At 31.7% G+C, this 18,872-nt stretch overlaps 1 protein-coding gene across 6 annotated transcripts in view; it reads right to left on the reverse strand.

Moving 5' to 3' along the window:
* The window catches only part of PCDH17 (protocadherin 17), a 96,186-nt gene that overhangs the window by 55,909 nt on the left and 21,405 nt on the right, over positions 1 to 18,872 (reverse strand). For 4 of the 6 annotated variants that reach the window (XM_002742627.7, XM_054252661.2, XM_078347910.1 and 1 more), the window contains 2 exons: positions 3,302 to 3,360; positions 2,995 to 3,167 (listed from right to left, as the gene is read on the reverse strand). In XM_002742627.7, the coding sequence (XP_002742673.1) occupies positions 2,995 to 3,167; positions 3,302 to 3,360 (232 nt within the window). The remainder of the gene's footprint in view (positions 1 to 2,994; positions 3,168 to 3,301; positions 3,361 to 18,872) is intronic. The other 2 variants (XM_078347911.1, XM_078347905.1) reach the window with 1 other exon arrangement.

Here is an 18,872-nt window from a genome sequence, read left to right on the forward strand (position 1 = left end):
AATGCATTTGTTTTTATTTCTATACTGCCTTTACTACTTATAACTGCAGAACATTTTAAAAAGTTACTTAACAGTTACTTAATATCTACTGAATGTGAGAGTAACAGTACTTTTCTATCTAGAAATGCTATGAAAATTAAATAAGATAATGTATTTCAGGTACTGAGCAGAATACAGTAGTTCAATCAATGCATATGAGCTATTTTAATCTTCTTCTCCTTGGTTTACAAACATTAACTCAGGTTTTTACTTACTTGTTGATGTTTATTCAATATCTTCTCATAGCAATGAGTCAAAATCATTATTTGAGCAGTCTCCGATTTAGAGACAAGGATGCGTAGAAGAGAGAAGAGATAGAGCCATACCCAGACCTAGGATTAAACTCCAACCTGCTATGCCAGTTAATAAACTTCCATTTAGCTCAATTTTTATATGTAAGATAAAAATAAAAACTTTTTGAAGTTTTCAGGTTAAAAAACCTAATGTTGAAATTAAATTTGCACTGTTTAAGGTAAGTGGTAAGAACTCAATAAAGTGTAGTCCCCTCCTCTAAATCTATATAGACAGATACAAACATAGATACTTGAAAGACAGGAGACTGACAGATAGATGAAATAGTTGACATAGGAAATGGAGATAGAGAAATAGGGGATAGAGGAAAGAGAGGAGAGAAAGCAAAGGAGAGAAACATGAAGAAGGAGAGGGGAAGAGAGAGAGGGAGATCACCTATCTGTAATTAGTTACATATGATTACATAAAGGCAGGCTCTAAGTCAAATTTATTTTTGACATTCCTGAATAATCTAATGTTTCCTTACATATTCAAAGCATTAATAGATATTTATTAGATGAATGAATACATCAATCAATGGATCAACCTGTGAAATATTATTTTAACTAACTTTAAAAAATCATGCTTTAAATTGGAAGTCATTCTTTTATGCATAATTCATAGATTACTTAAGAGTATCTTCTAGATTCATAACGATTTTCCTGTATTTACTAATAGGGATGTGTGGAAACTTCTTACTTTACAAGAGACATTTCTATAGGCATTCTTAATCTTGGACTAGCAATTATTTCCTGTGCAATATTAATTAAAATATATGCCACATTTGGCATTCTCTTAAGAATAATAGTCACCTTCCTTAGACTTCAGTTTTCAATATCAAAATTGAAAAAAAGAGTTTTTTAGAATAAGCTACACTTTCATACATAATAAATAAGACCATTTTCTTTCTCTATAAGAGAATATACATAAAATTCGCTCTAATCAACTACCTTGCTAAGTTAGTGGTTGGCAAGGAATTAAGCAGTTAATGTGAATAGCAGTTGTTTCTGTTGTTGTGTGCTCATTTTAAAAAAATTAACAGAGTTTCTCATAAAGATACACCAGTTTTTACTTACTTTAGGCAGTTTCATAAATAGTAGCCAATCAATTACCTATCAATCATTTTATGTACCATACACATAGATGGGTATATCTCATGCTGTGTATTTACATATCAAGATTCAACAACCCATTATTTAAAATGTGTCTTCAAGATTCATATATGTTATCACATCACAGAGCTACAACCCATCATGACCACTTAAGTCACTTCAAGTAAACATACAAATTTTCAGAAAATGAAAATAATGAATTAGTATTCACATTGCTTTGGTTAAAAATAATTGTAAAATGATATTGCAATATTAACTCAGAAAGTTGCTATGTTAAAAGATCATGAAAAAGCAATTGGTCTAGCAATTATTTCTTAGAAAATAACTTTTTGTGAGGTCAACCTTACAATAAATTCAGTGTAATTGCATTTAGTGCAAAAATATTAACATATATTTTATACTAAATATATACTAATTTTTTAAAAAATATATTAAACAGTGTATATAAACATGTATGTATATACTTATATATATGGATGTATTAATATTTGCATTAAACATGTTAATATGATTAGAAAACTTAACACTACATATGTTGATGTATATATGATAGAACAGACTGCCCTACAGGCAAAAATTTACTTTCTCTACATCATTAATCACTAAATGACTTAGAGGTTAGGTTCACATATTTTAAAGGTAGTTTCTTATTCAAAACAACTGAAATAATAAGTGTAAATATATTTCAATACTATTAATATTCTGAAGACTATTACTATATCAACTAGTCTTATTAGTGCATTTGTAATTGTAAAATCTGATTTATAGTACAGGTCTTCTCATTTGTTACAATAGAACATAAAAAGCTATTCAGTTTTTAAGTCTTATATGTAAGAATAGTTTAATTTACTTTGGATGAATCATTAGGAAACATTTAATTGTATTTGAAACAACAGAAACATTAAAATTGATAAAAAGCCATATGAGATGAATAAATAAGAGATAAAATTTAACAAAATAAATGTATTTATTAAGATACATTTCTTTATTATTGCTATCAGAGTAAAAAGTTCATGTTTATTTGATATCCACGTAGTCTTAGATGTAAATTAAAAGAAAGTCAAAACTCTGGTTTACCTATTACTCTTGAAAAACTGTTTTGAAGCTAAACATCCAAACAAAATAATAAACCAACAAACACTGGTAACAGCTATAAAATTCCAATGATTTTGTTTTACATAAAAAGTGTTGAATTTACTAATTTTTATACTGTAAATTTATAAACACAACTATCAGCTAATATACCATATTTTCCTTGATAGTATAACCCAAAATAGGAAAGGGTAGGAAATGTCTATGAAATAAGAACAATCAAGTGACTTTGGTCAAGTTCTTATTTTAGGATTAATGAATGAGATCCATGGCCTTCGTTTTTTGTTTTGACTGTGTTATTGAACGGTTGTTTCTGTCTGGGGCAACCTCAAGATTTGCTGTTTCTTTGATACAGTATCAGTGGTCCATTCCACTGCGATAAACTGCAACTTTAGCACTAATAGGTTTATAATGACTGCTTAAGCTTTTCACTTTGTAAGCATTGGAAGACTTCACTCACCTTGTTCAAGTGGTTGGCTTTTAGTTGAAGTCGTTTTCATCTTGAGTGCCTCCCTAACAGACATGTCACAGCAGGAGCCTTTGTTAGTGTCTTGGTCACTGTCAGCCTGATCACTGTCCCCGTGCCCACTGTCTCTCAGGCTGGCTCTTTCTGGGTCCTTAAACGTGGAGCTACTGAAATACATATAAAGAAAAAGAAGAGAAAGTGTTGTCTCTACTAGTTTGAATCTGAAGTGTAGTCTCTTGCAAAGCAATTTTGACACGAATGCAAATGGGGAAGCTGAGAAAAGTTATTTAATAGGCCTTACCTTTGAACAAACTGCTGCCTGCTGCCCATGTAATTGGGCTCTGCGGGAAAATTGTCTGTCTGTGAAAGAGAAGGAAAAAAATACGTATAGTTGTACACTGGACAAATCTCCTGCAGAGCAACAAGATTTCCTAGTGGAAAAATGATTAATAATTCAAAAATTCCCCTAATCTTCAGATTTGTACATTTTAATTAAATTGGAAATTGCTGACATGTAATTATGTACTCAGAACAATTAAATGATTCCGGTCCACAAATTACCTGTTAAAGTAAACAATGAGCCTGTCATAACTGGCATTCTCTTTTAGTACCAGGATGGATAACACCGTCTGTGTTGTTTCATTACTTAGATATTAAGATTGAATATTTGTGGGAGGAGTGGGAAAATGACCTAATTTCGCCATATTAAAAGAGTGAATTATTTAATAATACTCATTTTTAAACATAATTGCATCATCTGCTGGGATTCTATGCCTTTCTTGATGTAATATCATTTAAAGTCATCCACTCCTCAATTAAGAGATGCAGGGCCTTTTCTTCAAATTTGGCCAGTAATGGATACAAGCATATCACATATGGTTGAACTCATCTCTATAATTTATTCTCAGCTACATCCGAACTATGGAAATTATATTCAAACAATCCAGTGGAAATGGATTTCTATTTCACTTTCTAGTTATTAAAAACAAAGTAAAACAAAAATAAGAGAGCTAAAAAGTGTTACTTAAAACATAAGCGTAAAGACATTGAGAAACCAGGCTTGTTTTTGCAGTTGTTTTTACTGCTTCCAAACTGACGTGGAGGTCTGCCAAAAAGAACTGAATTCTCCTTGTATCATGGAACAGAGTCTTTTGGGAGAAAGAGACTGGATCTTTCATAGATTTTCCTATACTGTACATTCATACACATTACTTCTTCTTGCAGCTGACTCAGTGACAAAGCTTCTCCTGTTTTCTGCATCAGTTAATATCACGGCATTATACTCTGAAGCAGCTATGGGTTCCTACAAGATCATTCAGCATACAAGTATCAGTGACACGGGGAGGATGCAATTCATGAAGCAGAGGGCCCAAGGTAAGACTTTATGTAGTGCAATATGTGCTTTCTTTATTAATCAGGCTAATTTAAAATAAGATACTCTTTTTTTCTTCATCCCATATAGTAATACAGAGCATTTGGCTTTGTGAGCAATTACTGAAAAAAGAAAAGAACATGTTAAGAATGATAGTTTAAAGTATTATGTAAGTTTTAGTGTCAAGTTTGGGAACAGAAAAAAGCCCTCACAAATTTCTTAACATATAACCTTTTTTGGTTTGTGCAAATGACCTTTCTCAAAGTACATGCAAAGATAAAGTGAACAATGTGGATTCATTGCTCACTCCTAACCGTCTTTTACTAGCAGTTGGTAGCAGACATTTTCCATTAATGTATTATATCAATTTCTAGATTCACTGAAGCATCTTACTTTTTAAAAAGTAATGGAAAACTGACAAAACATCAGTTTTAAGGATAACTTGATGTTCTAGTAATGTTAATAGCAGTAGTCAACACCAGTGGCAAAAATGTTTGCAAAAAAAAATTTGAGAAATTTTAAAACTGTAATTACTTAGTCACTTCACATTTTAACTTAATAAAATCTAATTCATCCTTTGAATTGGTCAAACACATGTATCTAATCCACTATTGCTGTCAGTTGAGAGCTAAATATGAGTGTTTTAGAACACTTTAAGAAAACAAAATCCAAGTTATCAAAGAGACAATAAAATGTAATGTGAAATCAGAAACTCTAATTAGAAAATATAAGTACTATTATAAGTAGTGTTGCGATTTTAATGGTTTTAATTAAGTGGAGCCTCATAGGATGTGGATCCCTGTTCATTTAGAAACAAGGAATTGGGCTGAGGAAACTTTTTTCTCTTGCCTTGATAGGAACAGAATCTAAAAAGGTTTGCATATTATTAAAGTTCTAAGCGTTTCTAATTAAATAAGAAACTTAAGCTAGGAAATAAAATCTTATTTCCATTGAATGAAGAGTTATTAAAATTATATGTACACACACATGTATTTATGCCTGGGTATTTGATGAACTCTGGGCAATTGTACTGCTGCCAAATATTGTCCTAATGAAGATAGAAAAACAAGAAAAAGAGAGAAAAGAAGAGAGTTCGGGGAAAACAAAAGAAAAGCCAAAGAAAGGCTGGGTGGGATGTTTCATGCCTGTAATTCCAGCACTTTGAAAGGCAGAGGCAGGAGAATCACTTGAGCCCAGGAGTTCGAGATCAGCGCTGTCAACATATTGAGAACAATCTCGATAAATAATATTAACAGTAATAAAATTAGCCAGATGTGGTGGCGCCCACCTGCAGTCCCAGCCGCTCAGGAGGCTGAGGTGGGAAAATTGCTTGAGCCCAGGATGTTGAGGCTACAGTGAGCTGTGACAGCATCACCACTCCCAGCCTGGGCAACCGGTCTCAAAAACAAAAATAAACAAACTAAACAAACAAAAGTCTGAGAAAGAGAAAGAAAGAGGGAGATAGAAAGGAAAGCTACTTGAAGGAGGAGGAGCAGGGTGAGAGGGTGAAAAGAGGTAGAACAACGAAGTCAGTGTCTAATTATAAAATTTCACAAAGTACAATTTTAAAAGTTTACAATTTAATCACTAGCAGAGTAACAGAAGTTTACTAATAATGTCTGCACTCATCCATTAAAGTAGATAGGAATATGTGTATATAATTACCATAATGTAATAGCCATTTGGCCTTTAACAAACATATAACTAATTCACTATTAAAATCACACTGATTTAATATAGAAAGTAACATTTTCATTATCTAGACTCTAAGGGTGTCTGAAAATTCATTTAAAGTAATCTGAATGTAAAATAACAGTATTTGCATAGAAAAATAAAAAAACAGAGAAAAAACCATATGTATGACAGCATCATTTAATTAGAAGTAGAAGAGCTTCGAGCTTTCACATATTTTACAACACTAAACTCTAAATATTGAGTTTTACCTTGTCCATTTATAATTCTTAAATTTTAAGTCTTGGAAGAGAGTAGAATTTGAAGTCTGATACTTCTACATTTTAGGGCTTAGCAGGGTAATTGAATATGAATATTTACAATGCTTGAAAACCTTGTCTTTCATGCAAACTAATCACTACAGTGTTTTCTCTTCAAACTTAACTTGAACACACTGACTTTATATGATAAACATGTAAACATGAGAATTCGTTTATCATTAAAAATATCATATGAACCTACACTTGGTGAGTAATTCCATACATGTTTTCAAGTAGCTATTTTAAAAATTTAATGATGATCTATTTGCAAATCTACAAAAAAATCAATAATAAATGAGACAAAATTTATCTTTTTAAGAAATAGTAATTATTTGTTCATAACAAAATAGATGTGAAATAACATCATACTGATTTTTGTCATTTTTTGGTGGGTTAAAGATAATAAAAATGTAGATATCTTTGCTTATTTAATAAATAAGTGAGGAAGCAAGCAAAGACCTAAAGTGGATAAAGTTTGAAGAATATAAATTTTTTTATTATTTGCCTTTTTTTTTCTCTTCTAGTACCCAGCAACCTATCATGCATTTATAAATAATATTAAAAATCAACAATTTTATCAGCAGTATTCAGTAATAAACTAATCCTAAGGATATGCAATCTTCTACAACTTGCTATCTGATTCAAATTCTGAAAAAAAAATTATTGTAATTTTTAAGGAACTTGTCTGACAAAGGTCAAAAGCAAGCATGTAGTGAAACTGAGTCATGCTGGCTGAAACTAGAAAAGCTCTCTATTTGTGGAAGTAGGTTATTTTGATATAGTCACTTACATGTCTTTAAGAAGTTAATCTAAGAGGACAGAAAAAGTAGTGAAAATGGATTTTTTTAACTATTAAAATATTAAATACAAAAATATAAATATATTAATATTTGACAAAATTCAACATCTGTTAATAATATTTCTCAGCAAACCAGGATTAAAAGGAAACTCCCTCAACTATACAAAGGATATCTACAAAAAAATGTAGAGCTAGTACCATACTTAATACTGAAAGATTCAAAGTTTTCTTCCTAAATAAGGAGGTCCACTCTCATTGTTTCTATTCATCATTCTAACAAAAACCCTAATAAGTTCCATGAGGCAAGAAAAATACAGGGCATAGAAATTGGAGAGAAAGAAAAAAAAATTCACAGATGATATCATTGAATTCACAGACAACCTTGTTTAGGCAGAAAACAGCAAGGAGCCAAAACAAACAAAACTTCTTTGAACTAATAAGTAAATTAAGCAAGGTAGCTATATTTAAGGTCATCACACAAAAATCAATAATATTTCTATATTCTAGAATGAACTATTGGAAACCAAAAATTTTGAAAGCAATACACTTACAATAGCTCCTATCAGTTAATTATTTAATAAATATTTTTAAAAATGTATAGGATCTTTATGCTGAACATTATAAAAACAATGAAATAAATTTAAAGGACCTAAGTAAGTGGAGAGATATATGTTTATGAATTGGAAGACAATTCGGACCCCCAAATAATGTATACGTGTAACATAATTCCATGCAAATTCTTAGCAAAATTTTCTGTTTATTTCAACAAGATGATTCTTAAATTAATGTGAGAAAGGAGATGAACTATAGTAAAAACAATTTTTAAAAAGATGAATCAACTTATGAAGGAATTAAACTACTCTAAGACTTACTGTTGGGCCCAGTGTGGTGGCTCACGCCTGTAAGCCCTTTGAGAAGCCAAGGTGGGTAGATTACTTGAGGCCAGGAGTTCGAGACCAGCCTGGTCAACATGGTGAAATACCCCTTATCTACTAAAGAAAAATACAAAAACTAGCTGGGTGTCATGGCATGTGCCTGTTATCCCAACTACCTGGTGGCTGAGGCACGAGAATCACTTGAACCCAGGAGGCAGAGGTTGCAGTGAGCCAAGATCTCACCACTGCACTCCAGATTGGGCAACAGAGCAAGACTGACTTAAAAACAGAGAGAGAGAAAAAGAAAGACTTACTATTGAAACCACACTAATGAAGTCTGCATATTGCCAAACGAATGAATACAGACATCAATGGAACAGAAGACAGAAGCAGACCCACACAAATATGAACAATTGATTTTTGACAAAGTTGAAAAGACAATTCAATACATAATTCAGTAGAAATGAACCTTACACATTACACACACACACATACACACTGCCTCTCTTTGTCTCTCTCAAACATGGAGCATAGACCTAGATGTAAATCATAAAACTAAAAAAAATTAGTAGAAAATTGAGCAGAAAATCTTCATGATATGGCACTAGGCAGTTGTTAGACAATATCTCAGCATGATACACTGAAGAAAAAGTTGGACTTTATGAAACTAGAAATGTTGGTTTTACAAAAACACTGTTAAGAGAATTTAAAAATGAGCTACAGCACTTGAGAAAAAATCTCTATGGTATATGCAGACTGTATAAAGAACTGTCAAAACTAAGAAAAAAAACACTTGAAAGGCTTAACACTAAATCATATAGAATATATTGATGGTACATAAGCACATGAAGAGAGCTTTACTATAATCTGCAATTAGGAAAAACAAAATTATAATTACAACAAAATGACACTATATATCTATTACAGTATATGAAATTTAAAAACAATACTAAGAGCTGATGAGGATGTGGAACAACTAGAATTCTCATATATTTAGGTGAAAACACAAATTGGTACAGCTACCCTGGAAAACAATCTGGTTATTTCTTATAATGTCAAATGTAAATCTATCATACAACCAGCAATCCTATTTCTAGGGATACATCCTAAAAGAATAAAAACTATGCTTACACAAGATTCTGTATGTTTGCCCCAAACTGGAATCAGCATATCTTTCAAAAGGTGAATAAACAGACTATCATACATATTCATACATATGTATAATAAAATTTAGTAATGAAAAAATGAACTTCTGTTGTAAGAATCCAAGTGAATCTCAAAAGCTTTATGTTGAGTGAAAAAAATCAATCTTAAAAATTTGCATATTGTATCATTCAATTTATAAGACTACTCATTAAAAAAAAGCAAAATTATTATGAAAGAGAACAAATCTGTGTTTGCCAGGGTTAAAGGTTAGGGAAAGGGTGATAGAGAGATAGGATAAGGAAGCTTTTAAGGTAATAGAACTGTTCAGTATCTTGTTTGTTTCATGGAACAACACACTTATGAACATTCATAGAACTACACACCTGCAAAAAAGTTCACCTTACTGTCACTAATATTAAAAGAAAATGGTAATACCAAAATATACCTAATGTGATTATCTGTATCACATATATGCTGAGTATTCTTCTGTCTCAGAAAATAAATATAATACTACAAGTTATTTTATTGAATATTATCAACAAATAGTGCTTCTGAACTTGTCTTTTAAAATGATACTGAGCCAATTTCTAAAACCTATGTAGAAATTTCACATTTGTTTGGACAGAATAAAAATGGATTTGAATATAGATCTACTTAACCACACCAGCAAATCCATAGCAACAGATCCATAGCGCAAATGTTATTTAATTAAAATTTGTGAGACAGGTTCTCACTTTGTCACCCAGGCTGGAGTGCAGTGGCACTATCTTGGCTCACTGCAGCCTGGACTTCCCAGGTTCACCTGATCTTCCTGCCCCAGTCCCAGAAGTAACTGGAACTACAGGTATGCACCAACACACCAGCTAATTTTTTTTTCTTTTTTTTTGGTAGACCTGGGGTTTTGCCAAGTTGCCCAGGCTGGTCTGGAACTCAAACCCACGAGCTCAAAGGACCTGCCCGAATTCCCAAAGTGCTAAGACTACAGGCATGAGCCACTGCACTCAGCCTTCACATTTTATTTCTTTCAAAGAATTTATTTTTTTTGCGTGCATCTCTGATTTACCCAGTCATAAAATAAATACTTTATGTAAAAATTTCAAATTTCACTTGTTGCAAAGTAGTAGCTTCTCTTTTGACCAAAGGAAAGAAACATGGCTAGATCACGGAGGACTAGAATTTATCTTCAGAAATGGTGAATTATTTTAATTTTCAAAATGCCTCATAAAACTGATTTTACCTTTGGAAGTAAGTAAATGTAATACTTTGTGAAAACCCTAAAGACATGCAATACAAAATGGTTAGCCTCTGAGATGTACCAAAATGTATGCAAAATGTATTTTACGACTTTGGCAGCAATATTAAGATAATATAATACTATCTAAAACGTGGGGTTGTAAGTTTACATGAGATAATGTATGCAAATTTAATAATTTATAATACAATTTTCATTATAAGTTTTTAATTTTTAAATTGTGCAGTAGTGTAATGATATGAAATAATGGTAACTGGATGAGTATATGGTAAACTTTAATATGACAATTGAATTTCTATAAAATTAGACACCTGTGGGATAAGAAAAATAAAGACTTCATCATTTTAAATCTAATTTCTAACGAATTTCTAAGAAAAAAATATCAGAATACTAGGCTTCAAATGTATCCCTGCAAAAGGAAGAGAGAAGAATAATGTGAGCAGTAGGAAAACATTCTATGGCCAGTTTTTCACCATCATATATACCATTTAAGTAAATGCTGCTAGAATTCAATCTGGGATTAATTTACACATACTCTGGTAGTTATATATCAGAGTATACACACACTATGATGATTATATAGGTATATAATTAACCTTGGTGCTAATTAACCAGAATTATCTTATACTACCCATTATAGATAGAGTAGCATATTACAGATAGAGTAGCATTATATGTAGAGATACTAAAAATACATAATCATGTAGATATACAATGCTACTCTATCTATATAAGATATATCTGTATAAGATATAAATAACCTTGGTGCTAATTAGCCAGTATTATCTTATGCTACCCATTGTAGATAGAGTCATGAGATACTCAGGAAATTTCCTATGAAAGGAACAATTCTGACATAGAATTCTGACATTTTCAGAATTATTGGTGTGGGGACATAAGAGGCAGTGGATTATAAACTGCTAGCATTCTTTTGTATTTTTAGTAGAGATGGAGGCTGAGGCAAGGGAATCGCTTGAACCCAGGAGGTGGAAGTTGAGATGAGCTGAGATTGCATCACTACACTCCAGTCTGGTGACAGAGCGAGACTCCGCCTCAATAAAACCAAACCAAACCAACCAAAAAACCCCCCTAATAGCATTCTTCAAGTCCGCTTGCCTTTCTCTGTCCATTTCTTTACCAAACTGGAACCTTTAAGACAGAGTCTACTACTCAGCCCAGTGGATACATTAATTTCACAGATGTACACTTAGCTTAGAACATAGACAGTATCAAATCCAGTATCAACAATGTAAAATTCACAATATCTGAGATTCAATCAGAATTACAGGGCATGCAATAAACCAGAAAAATATAACCTAGATCTGGGAGAAAAATTAATAAAAACAGATCCAGGAATGAGAGAGCTGAAGGGATTAACTAATAGGATCTTAAAAATTTATTAGAAATATTAAAAATATGTTCAGGAATGTAAAAGCGAGACATGGAGAGTGTCTCCTTAAATCTTGTGCCTTAACTACCTCCCTTGCCTCACGTTAATTTTGATTCTGAGAGAAATAGGAGACATAAAAATGATTCAAACGGAAAGTCTAAATATAAAAGCTGTAGTATTTTAAAGTAAAAAATACACTGGATGAGAGTGGCAGCAGATTAGAGACCAAGGAATAAAAGATGCAGCATTTTGCAGCAAGTTCTAGAAAGATTTGCCTGAATAATATAAATAGATGGTACATAAACCTATTTTCTGCATTATCTGTATAAGATTTGCATGTTTGTGTCAACGTTATTTTTATACATTTTAAATAGACTATAAAGACAAGTATGTCAAACAGAAAATGATCTTCCACTGTTTGAAATATAAGCAGGAGGACATTATTAATTCTACTGTATTAATCTAGAATAAATGTAAGTATTTATGTCATTAAGAGAGCAACTCATTTCTTAAAATCTAATTTGTGGTTGGATGTGTAGTGAACAGAACAACATTTTTGTCTAAAAAATAATTGTTCTGGATATGGTGTTAAATCCTGTAATTATAAATTCGGTTAAATTTATATTTTCAGTGTTTTCCTAATCCAAGGATAAAGAGACATAAAATTTTGAAAAAATCCCTTTGAGTTAGGGACACCAGGTTGATTTCCTACCTTGATGCCATTGGATTAAAAACTACAAAACAAGTTTTTGCCTTAATTCAAAGCCATTGCTTTTCACATTGATAACAAGCATTCTGTTTGCAGTAGACTGAACACAGGGAGTGTTAAGAGGTGAATAATTCACTTTAAGCCTTTTCATACCGACATTGCTTCTGATAGCTTTGCCTTCCACAGAATATATGGTGTGGTTCTTTCTATATTGCTGAAGTAGGCAACAGCATTTTAAGCCACCACTTATAAAGTTATCTGACAGCACCTATGGCTGTGGAATTTTTAAAGTGCATGAAGTATAGCAATAACTGTTTTTATCAGTGGTTTTCAAAATAATACATTTTATACAAGTATAGTGTGGTTGACATTTGTGCTTTGCTACTAAAGGCATAATAAAAACATAGAGTATTCTCACAATATTGAGCAAAACCCAGCATTTCTTTAAATTAAAAATGAGAGTACAGCCGCATCCTGTAAGCAAGAATTTTAAGTCTGATGCTCAATGAGAATGACTTAGATTTTTTTTTCTTAAAGTCATCTGGGTATATATTAAGATCTCTTGCAAATGCTAACTCTTTGAAATGACACTGATAACTTTAATAATAACTGATGTGCCAGCATTTAATTATGTAATTTGTGAATCTTGAAAAAGTTATCTTTGACAAGAACAAAGAAAACTGAAATTATCAAAAGTTAAGACAAGCCCTAATTGTTATCTATGAAAGCACATAAAATAGAGACTGCCATACATCCCCTTTAAATATTTGCTGAATCGTGAATCCCAGGGCTAACTGAGATGCCACTAAATGCTGGAAGTGTTTTCTCCTTGGCAATGGCATAATGTTATGCCATGAGGACAGAAATTAAAATACTAAAGACTGCTAACTCCAACATCCTAAAATCACCCATTCTCTTCGGTGTTGTCAGCCTCTTCATCTCAGCCCTATTCAAAACTCAGTCTTCCCTTTTTATTCCAGTGGCAGTGTAGGAGTAAATTTGAAATTCTTTTCTTTTCTGTTTTTTGCTATCTCTCAGCCAGACTTATCTCCGGAGACTTTCCTCTGCTTTCTTCCTCCCATGCTATTTTTCCATCTCTATTAGGAATACTGAAGACTTTCCCCACTGAAAGAAATATCAAAAACTAGATTCTCTGCCATTGGGCCTCCTGGACTAATAATTCAAAGGTTATTTGTGGCCAGTGAAATTTTATTACATTTCTGAAACAGCTTCTTCCAATATTCTCAGCATATAAAGACAAAGAAAATGAATATAAGGAAGAAAGATAAATTAGTGATATTACTTTACTTATTATCCCTGAGAATGCAGTCTTTTGGTAGATATATTTTCTTAAAATTAAATATAATTATATTTAAGAAAGCTGCTAAGTCACAAAAATAAATTTGTACAAATTAAATTTTTATGATCAAGCCAGTTTTTAGTCTAATTCATTTAGCTGCTATGGACATGCTTGGAAACTATAGTTGACATTATAAACATACATTTAGACTCAATATAAATTATATTGTTTATAATGCAGCTAGAGTACAATGTCTTGTATTAGGGTCTACAAAATAGTATATTACTGTAGTGATGTTTATTATTCATTCTTCTCAATTGCCCTAGTAGATAAAGTGGAGGCATTGTTCACATTTTTTTTTTCAAACAGAGAAACTGCAGCTAAGTGACTTTCATAGATTTGTCCATCATATACCCAATTCATTATAGAACAAGGACACTTGCCAGAGCCTGCCAGCACCAGTCGGTTGCTGTACTGCCTCTCTGAGATAATGGAGAAAAATGAGGAACCATTCCAGTATTTTGGAAATAAGTTGATGAGAAATCAATGTAACTTGCCTTGAAAATACTTTTTACAATTAACTGTTACATAATAAACAAAACTAGAACTACTTTCACCCTTAATACCAAAACGATTCTTTGAAAAAATCTGCACTTCTACATTTCTAAACTTTAATGTTATTGTTTTAATATGCTGACCCTTATATGTAACTCTGATAACTAGATTTTTCTTTGATCAATGACATTAAAAGGCAATCATGGCCATTTATTATCAAATATTCTAATACATGCAGCAGGCTTATCCATATGATTACTTACCATCATTATACTCATATAAATTGTCAAACTAGGCACCTATGAATACCTACCTTTTTAAATGCAAAAGAAATTTAATATGCTACATTTATTCAATCATTATGTAAAATTCCTAGGTAAAAAAAAAAATAACTATTTTAAAAGGCGATCCAAACGTGTAACAGACTACAAGTCTATTATATATATTTCCATCAATTTATTTTTTCACAATATACTAAAATAAGAAACTAATATACTAAACACAAAATACTAAAATAAGAAACTTTATGAATACAATAATTTTGGTAAACACAATTCACCATTCTTACACCTTAAAATATTAAATTGTCCATTAGAAGACAAATCAATTATTATTTACGTAATGTTACCTTTGACAAATGAAATTTAAAAAATCAACAAATTTACTTGTCTCTCTGTTTTGCATCAGTCTTTCAAGCTGTCACATTTGTAGGTGCATTTTAATTCCTAATACAAAAAAAAAAACAAAATAAACAAAATTTAAGATGAAATGGACTGACACAATGCCTTTCTATTTTTTTTCCTTTAACTCTTGATAGGAATAAAGAATTTTTACTTTTTTATAACTATAAACAACAAGTCAGTCCACTAGCTAATCAACCAACATATTTGGCCAACCAAGCATATCTGGCCCTTAATAAATAGTTTGGGTAAATTTTGAAATCCTCGACCTTCTACATATAGGCTTCAAAGATAATTATTTACCAATTCCATCCCCCCCAAAAAATGAAAGGCAACCTCTGACATGACCTTTACATAGGAAAATATATTCCCAAATTTGAGGAAAAATATAATTATTAATCAAATTAATGAGTATTAGATTACTACAGTATTTATCACTTTCTCTCTGAAATATAAGAATATATATACCACATTTAAAATTATGACTCAATGGAAATAGTCTCTTTACTAGTGTTAACATATTTTTAATTAAACATTAGCATAAAATGAAACAAAACAGCTGTACTCTTTATTAGACTGCCACTTAATATCTGCAAGCATCTCCAGTTTTTTCTTTGCTTAAAGATTTTAATTTCAAGCAATCTTACTTAATGACAATTACTTCATGAGACAATAGGCCTGTGTTCTTCTATATCTAGCTTTAAAATAACAATAATTTTGATTTTGTTAGAAACTTTTTATAATCTACATGGTGCAATTTTTACAGGCACACACAAACAAATGGAAAAATAACTTAAGAAATATTGATAACAGTCATGCTTTACAACAATGGCTGTCGCATGGCCCATTATCTGTTTTTGAACATAAAGTTTTATTGGAACTCAGTCATGTCCCATTCATTTACCTGTTTTCTATGGCTGCTCTCCTGTTTCAATAGCAAAGTAAAGTATTTCTGATAGAGACTTCATGGACCACAAACTCTAAAATATTTACTATCTGGCCCTTAACAGAAAAAGCTGTTGACTCCTTACTTAGAAAATGTAGATCTAGGTTCTATCATATAATTAAAATTTTTACTCTGTACATTTTTGTAGATAATTTATTAAAGATGAATTTTTATGTATGCACTATGCTTAATTAGGTCATAGTTTAGAAAAAACACAATCATTTCCTTTCTCTGTAGGATGCAGACCTCCCTCACAGGATGTACATTTGGAAAGCACTTGATTGAAAAACTGTTCATATTTCTTTTAAGTGGATTTCAGTGTTAGGTGATTTGCAGCATGTTTATATTAAATTCCAAACTACTTAAAACTGCGGAAACAGTACCGCCATGGGAACACCTGAAAACAAAATGCACTTCGACACATGAAGCTTCCTGAAGCATATTACAAATTCCTCTAGAGTGTGCTTAGGATAAGAGTAAATATCCGTCCTTGCCAGCAGCATTGCTCTTCAGCTCTTGGTTACTTCAAAGGACTCACCCTTATACCCAGAACTTACTCTATTGTATCTCATACTTCCTTACCTATTTTATAGGATGATCTTACCACTATATTACAATATCTTTCAATCTATTTCCTTTTATCCTCACCTCTATAGGTCCATTATAATTATTTCTTTCTGTGGATGGGGAAACTAAGGCCTACGGAATTTATGGAAAGGTTAGTGAAGGTTTCAATATGAGTAAATAATATGAACAAGTTTCTTTTGACTCAAATTTTGCACTCTTTCAAGTACTATATGATTCATCTAGCTTTTGTGTGTATTGTGTTTTCTATTTCTGTTCTATTCTATTTATCGCTGTCACATCTATTTTACAGATTTATTATTCTCATTCTAATTAACACTCCCTACAGTTTCTAATACCAGGTCATACCCCCTGGAATGGCTTTGTTCCTAACTATTCAGCTCTGAATTAGATGAAACACAAATACAAGCAATGAGATCTACTGGACTGTTTTGACTAGAATAAAACAATAATCAGAACCATTTCTATGATTAAATCTGAGAATTGATTTAACTAAATAAATTTAATAAAACTAAGTAAATTTAATACATTAAATCTGAGATTGCATCTATGAGGATCCTCGGCTGCTCTATAGTATCCAAAATTTGTGAATATTTTTACTACACAGGACCATGCTAGAGAACCTCTTGAAACTACTGCCAGGTTCCTATTTGAAAGCTCCTGTGGCAATGTGTCATACATAGGTCACAGCATAGTTTTTAATGTTTAATATATCGAAGTCTTTAAAAATTCTCCTCCAAAGTGATCTGCAATCTAGGAACCAAGTTGCAGTACTTTATATCAGCAATTATTCATACTATATAAATTCTCAAACTCTATAGATACCTCAATGTGATAAACGCATGCCAATCATGAGATCCCAACTGGTATAAAAGCAAGAACCCTAAACTTTGAATCCAATGACATTAGTTCTATATTCCTAGCTGGCTGTAAATACGTGAATGAAATCTCTGTACTTCAATTTCCTTATAAGAAAAGAAGTATAAATGGAATCAGAAGCAATTGTATGCATCCAAATTTCTAATATTCATTATCCTACAACAGTTCTTCGGTAGAAACTTCCCTTCATTTTCTCCCTGGTGTGAGCTTTCCTTCCTACAAGGTCTCCTTCTATAAAAAAGAAATCATAATTTGTAGAGAAGCCTTAATATTTTTTCACTTTAGAATTTACTTTGTTATTTTAAGAAGTTTAAAATATCTAGAAACCACTTTTTGGAAAATCCTCTACCAAAAGCTTGTCACTTTTAAAATCATCTATTAAAAATTAAGCAAAGGTGACCAAGCCTGGTTTAGAGAGTACAAAATGAAATACATAATAAAATTAATTAGCAGTCCAGTAAATTACTTTTTTATAATCATAAGTGTTCTTGAATAAAAGCCTATTCTTATGCAACTGCTAACATTTAGGCCAAATGAAATATTGTTTTTATAGAGAATATGTCTGCCCATCGGTATCCTAAAGTTTAACTGCACAAGAATGCTTTATGTAATTTGCTTTTAACAAAAATAATAATATGTGTTAATATGTATTTAGCACTTACTGTTGATCATATTCTTTATATGAATAATTACATTTTATCTTTAATTTTTACAACCGCCCTATAGATAGTAAATATTATGCCTTGTAAGAAAGCAGAAAACAGCATAAAAAAGATTCAGCAACTTCCTGTGGACAGCATAGGTAATATATATTTTTTTAGTCAGGAATCTTAAAAGCAGAATCCCAGGCATAGTGGCTCACACCTGTAATCCCAGAACTTTGAGAGGCTGCGGTGGGCAGATCTCTTGACCCCAGGAGTTTGAAACCAGCTTGAGCAATCCAGAAGAACCCCATCTCTAAAAAAAGTACAAAAGTTAGCCAGGCCTAGTGACACATGCCTGTAGTCCTAGCTACTCAGGAGGCCGATGTGAAAGGATTGAAATGAGCTGATATTGTGCCACGGCACTCCTGACTGGGTGGCTAAGTGAGACCTGGTCTTGGAAAAAGAAAATCTAAAGTAAACAATATATCTATCAGAGAGTAACTGATTAAATGAATTTTAATATATCCATTGACTGGCCTAGAATTCCATTATTAAAATAATGTGAAACTACATTATTGACATGAAAAAATAAAATAGTACATAATTTTTCATGAAATATTATATAATTTTAAGGCAAATGCAGTTTAATATACAGTGTTTAGTATGTACCACTTTTTATAAAATATATAATTGTGTGTTTGTGTGCATGTGCACAGAATGAAGAAGTAGAAAGAGATACAGGTTCGCAA

Source organism: Callithrix jacchus, chromosome 1, assembly GCF_049354715.1.
Source record: "Callithrix jacchus isolate 240 chromosome 1, calJac240_pri, whole genome shotgun sequence".
NCBI lineage: Eukaryota > Metazoa > Chordata > Mammalia > Primates > Cebidae > Callithrix > Callithrix jacchus.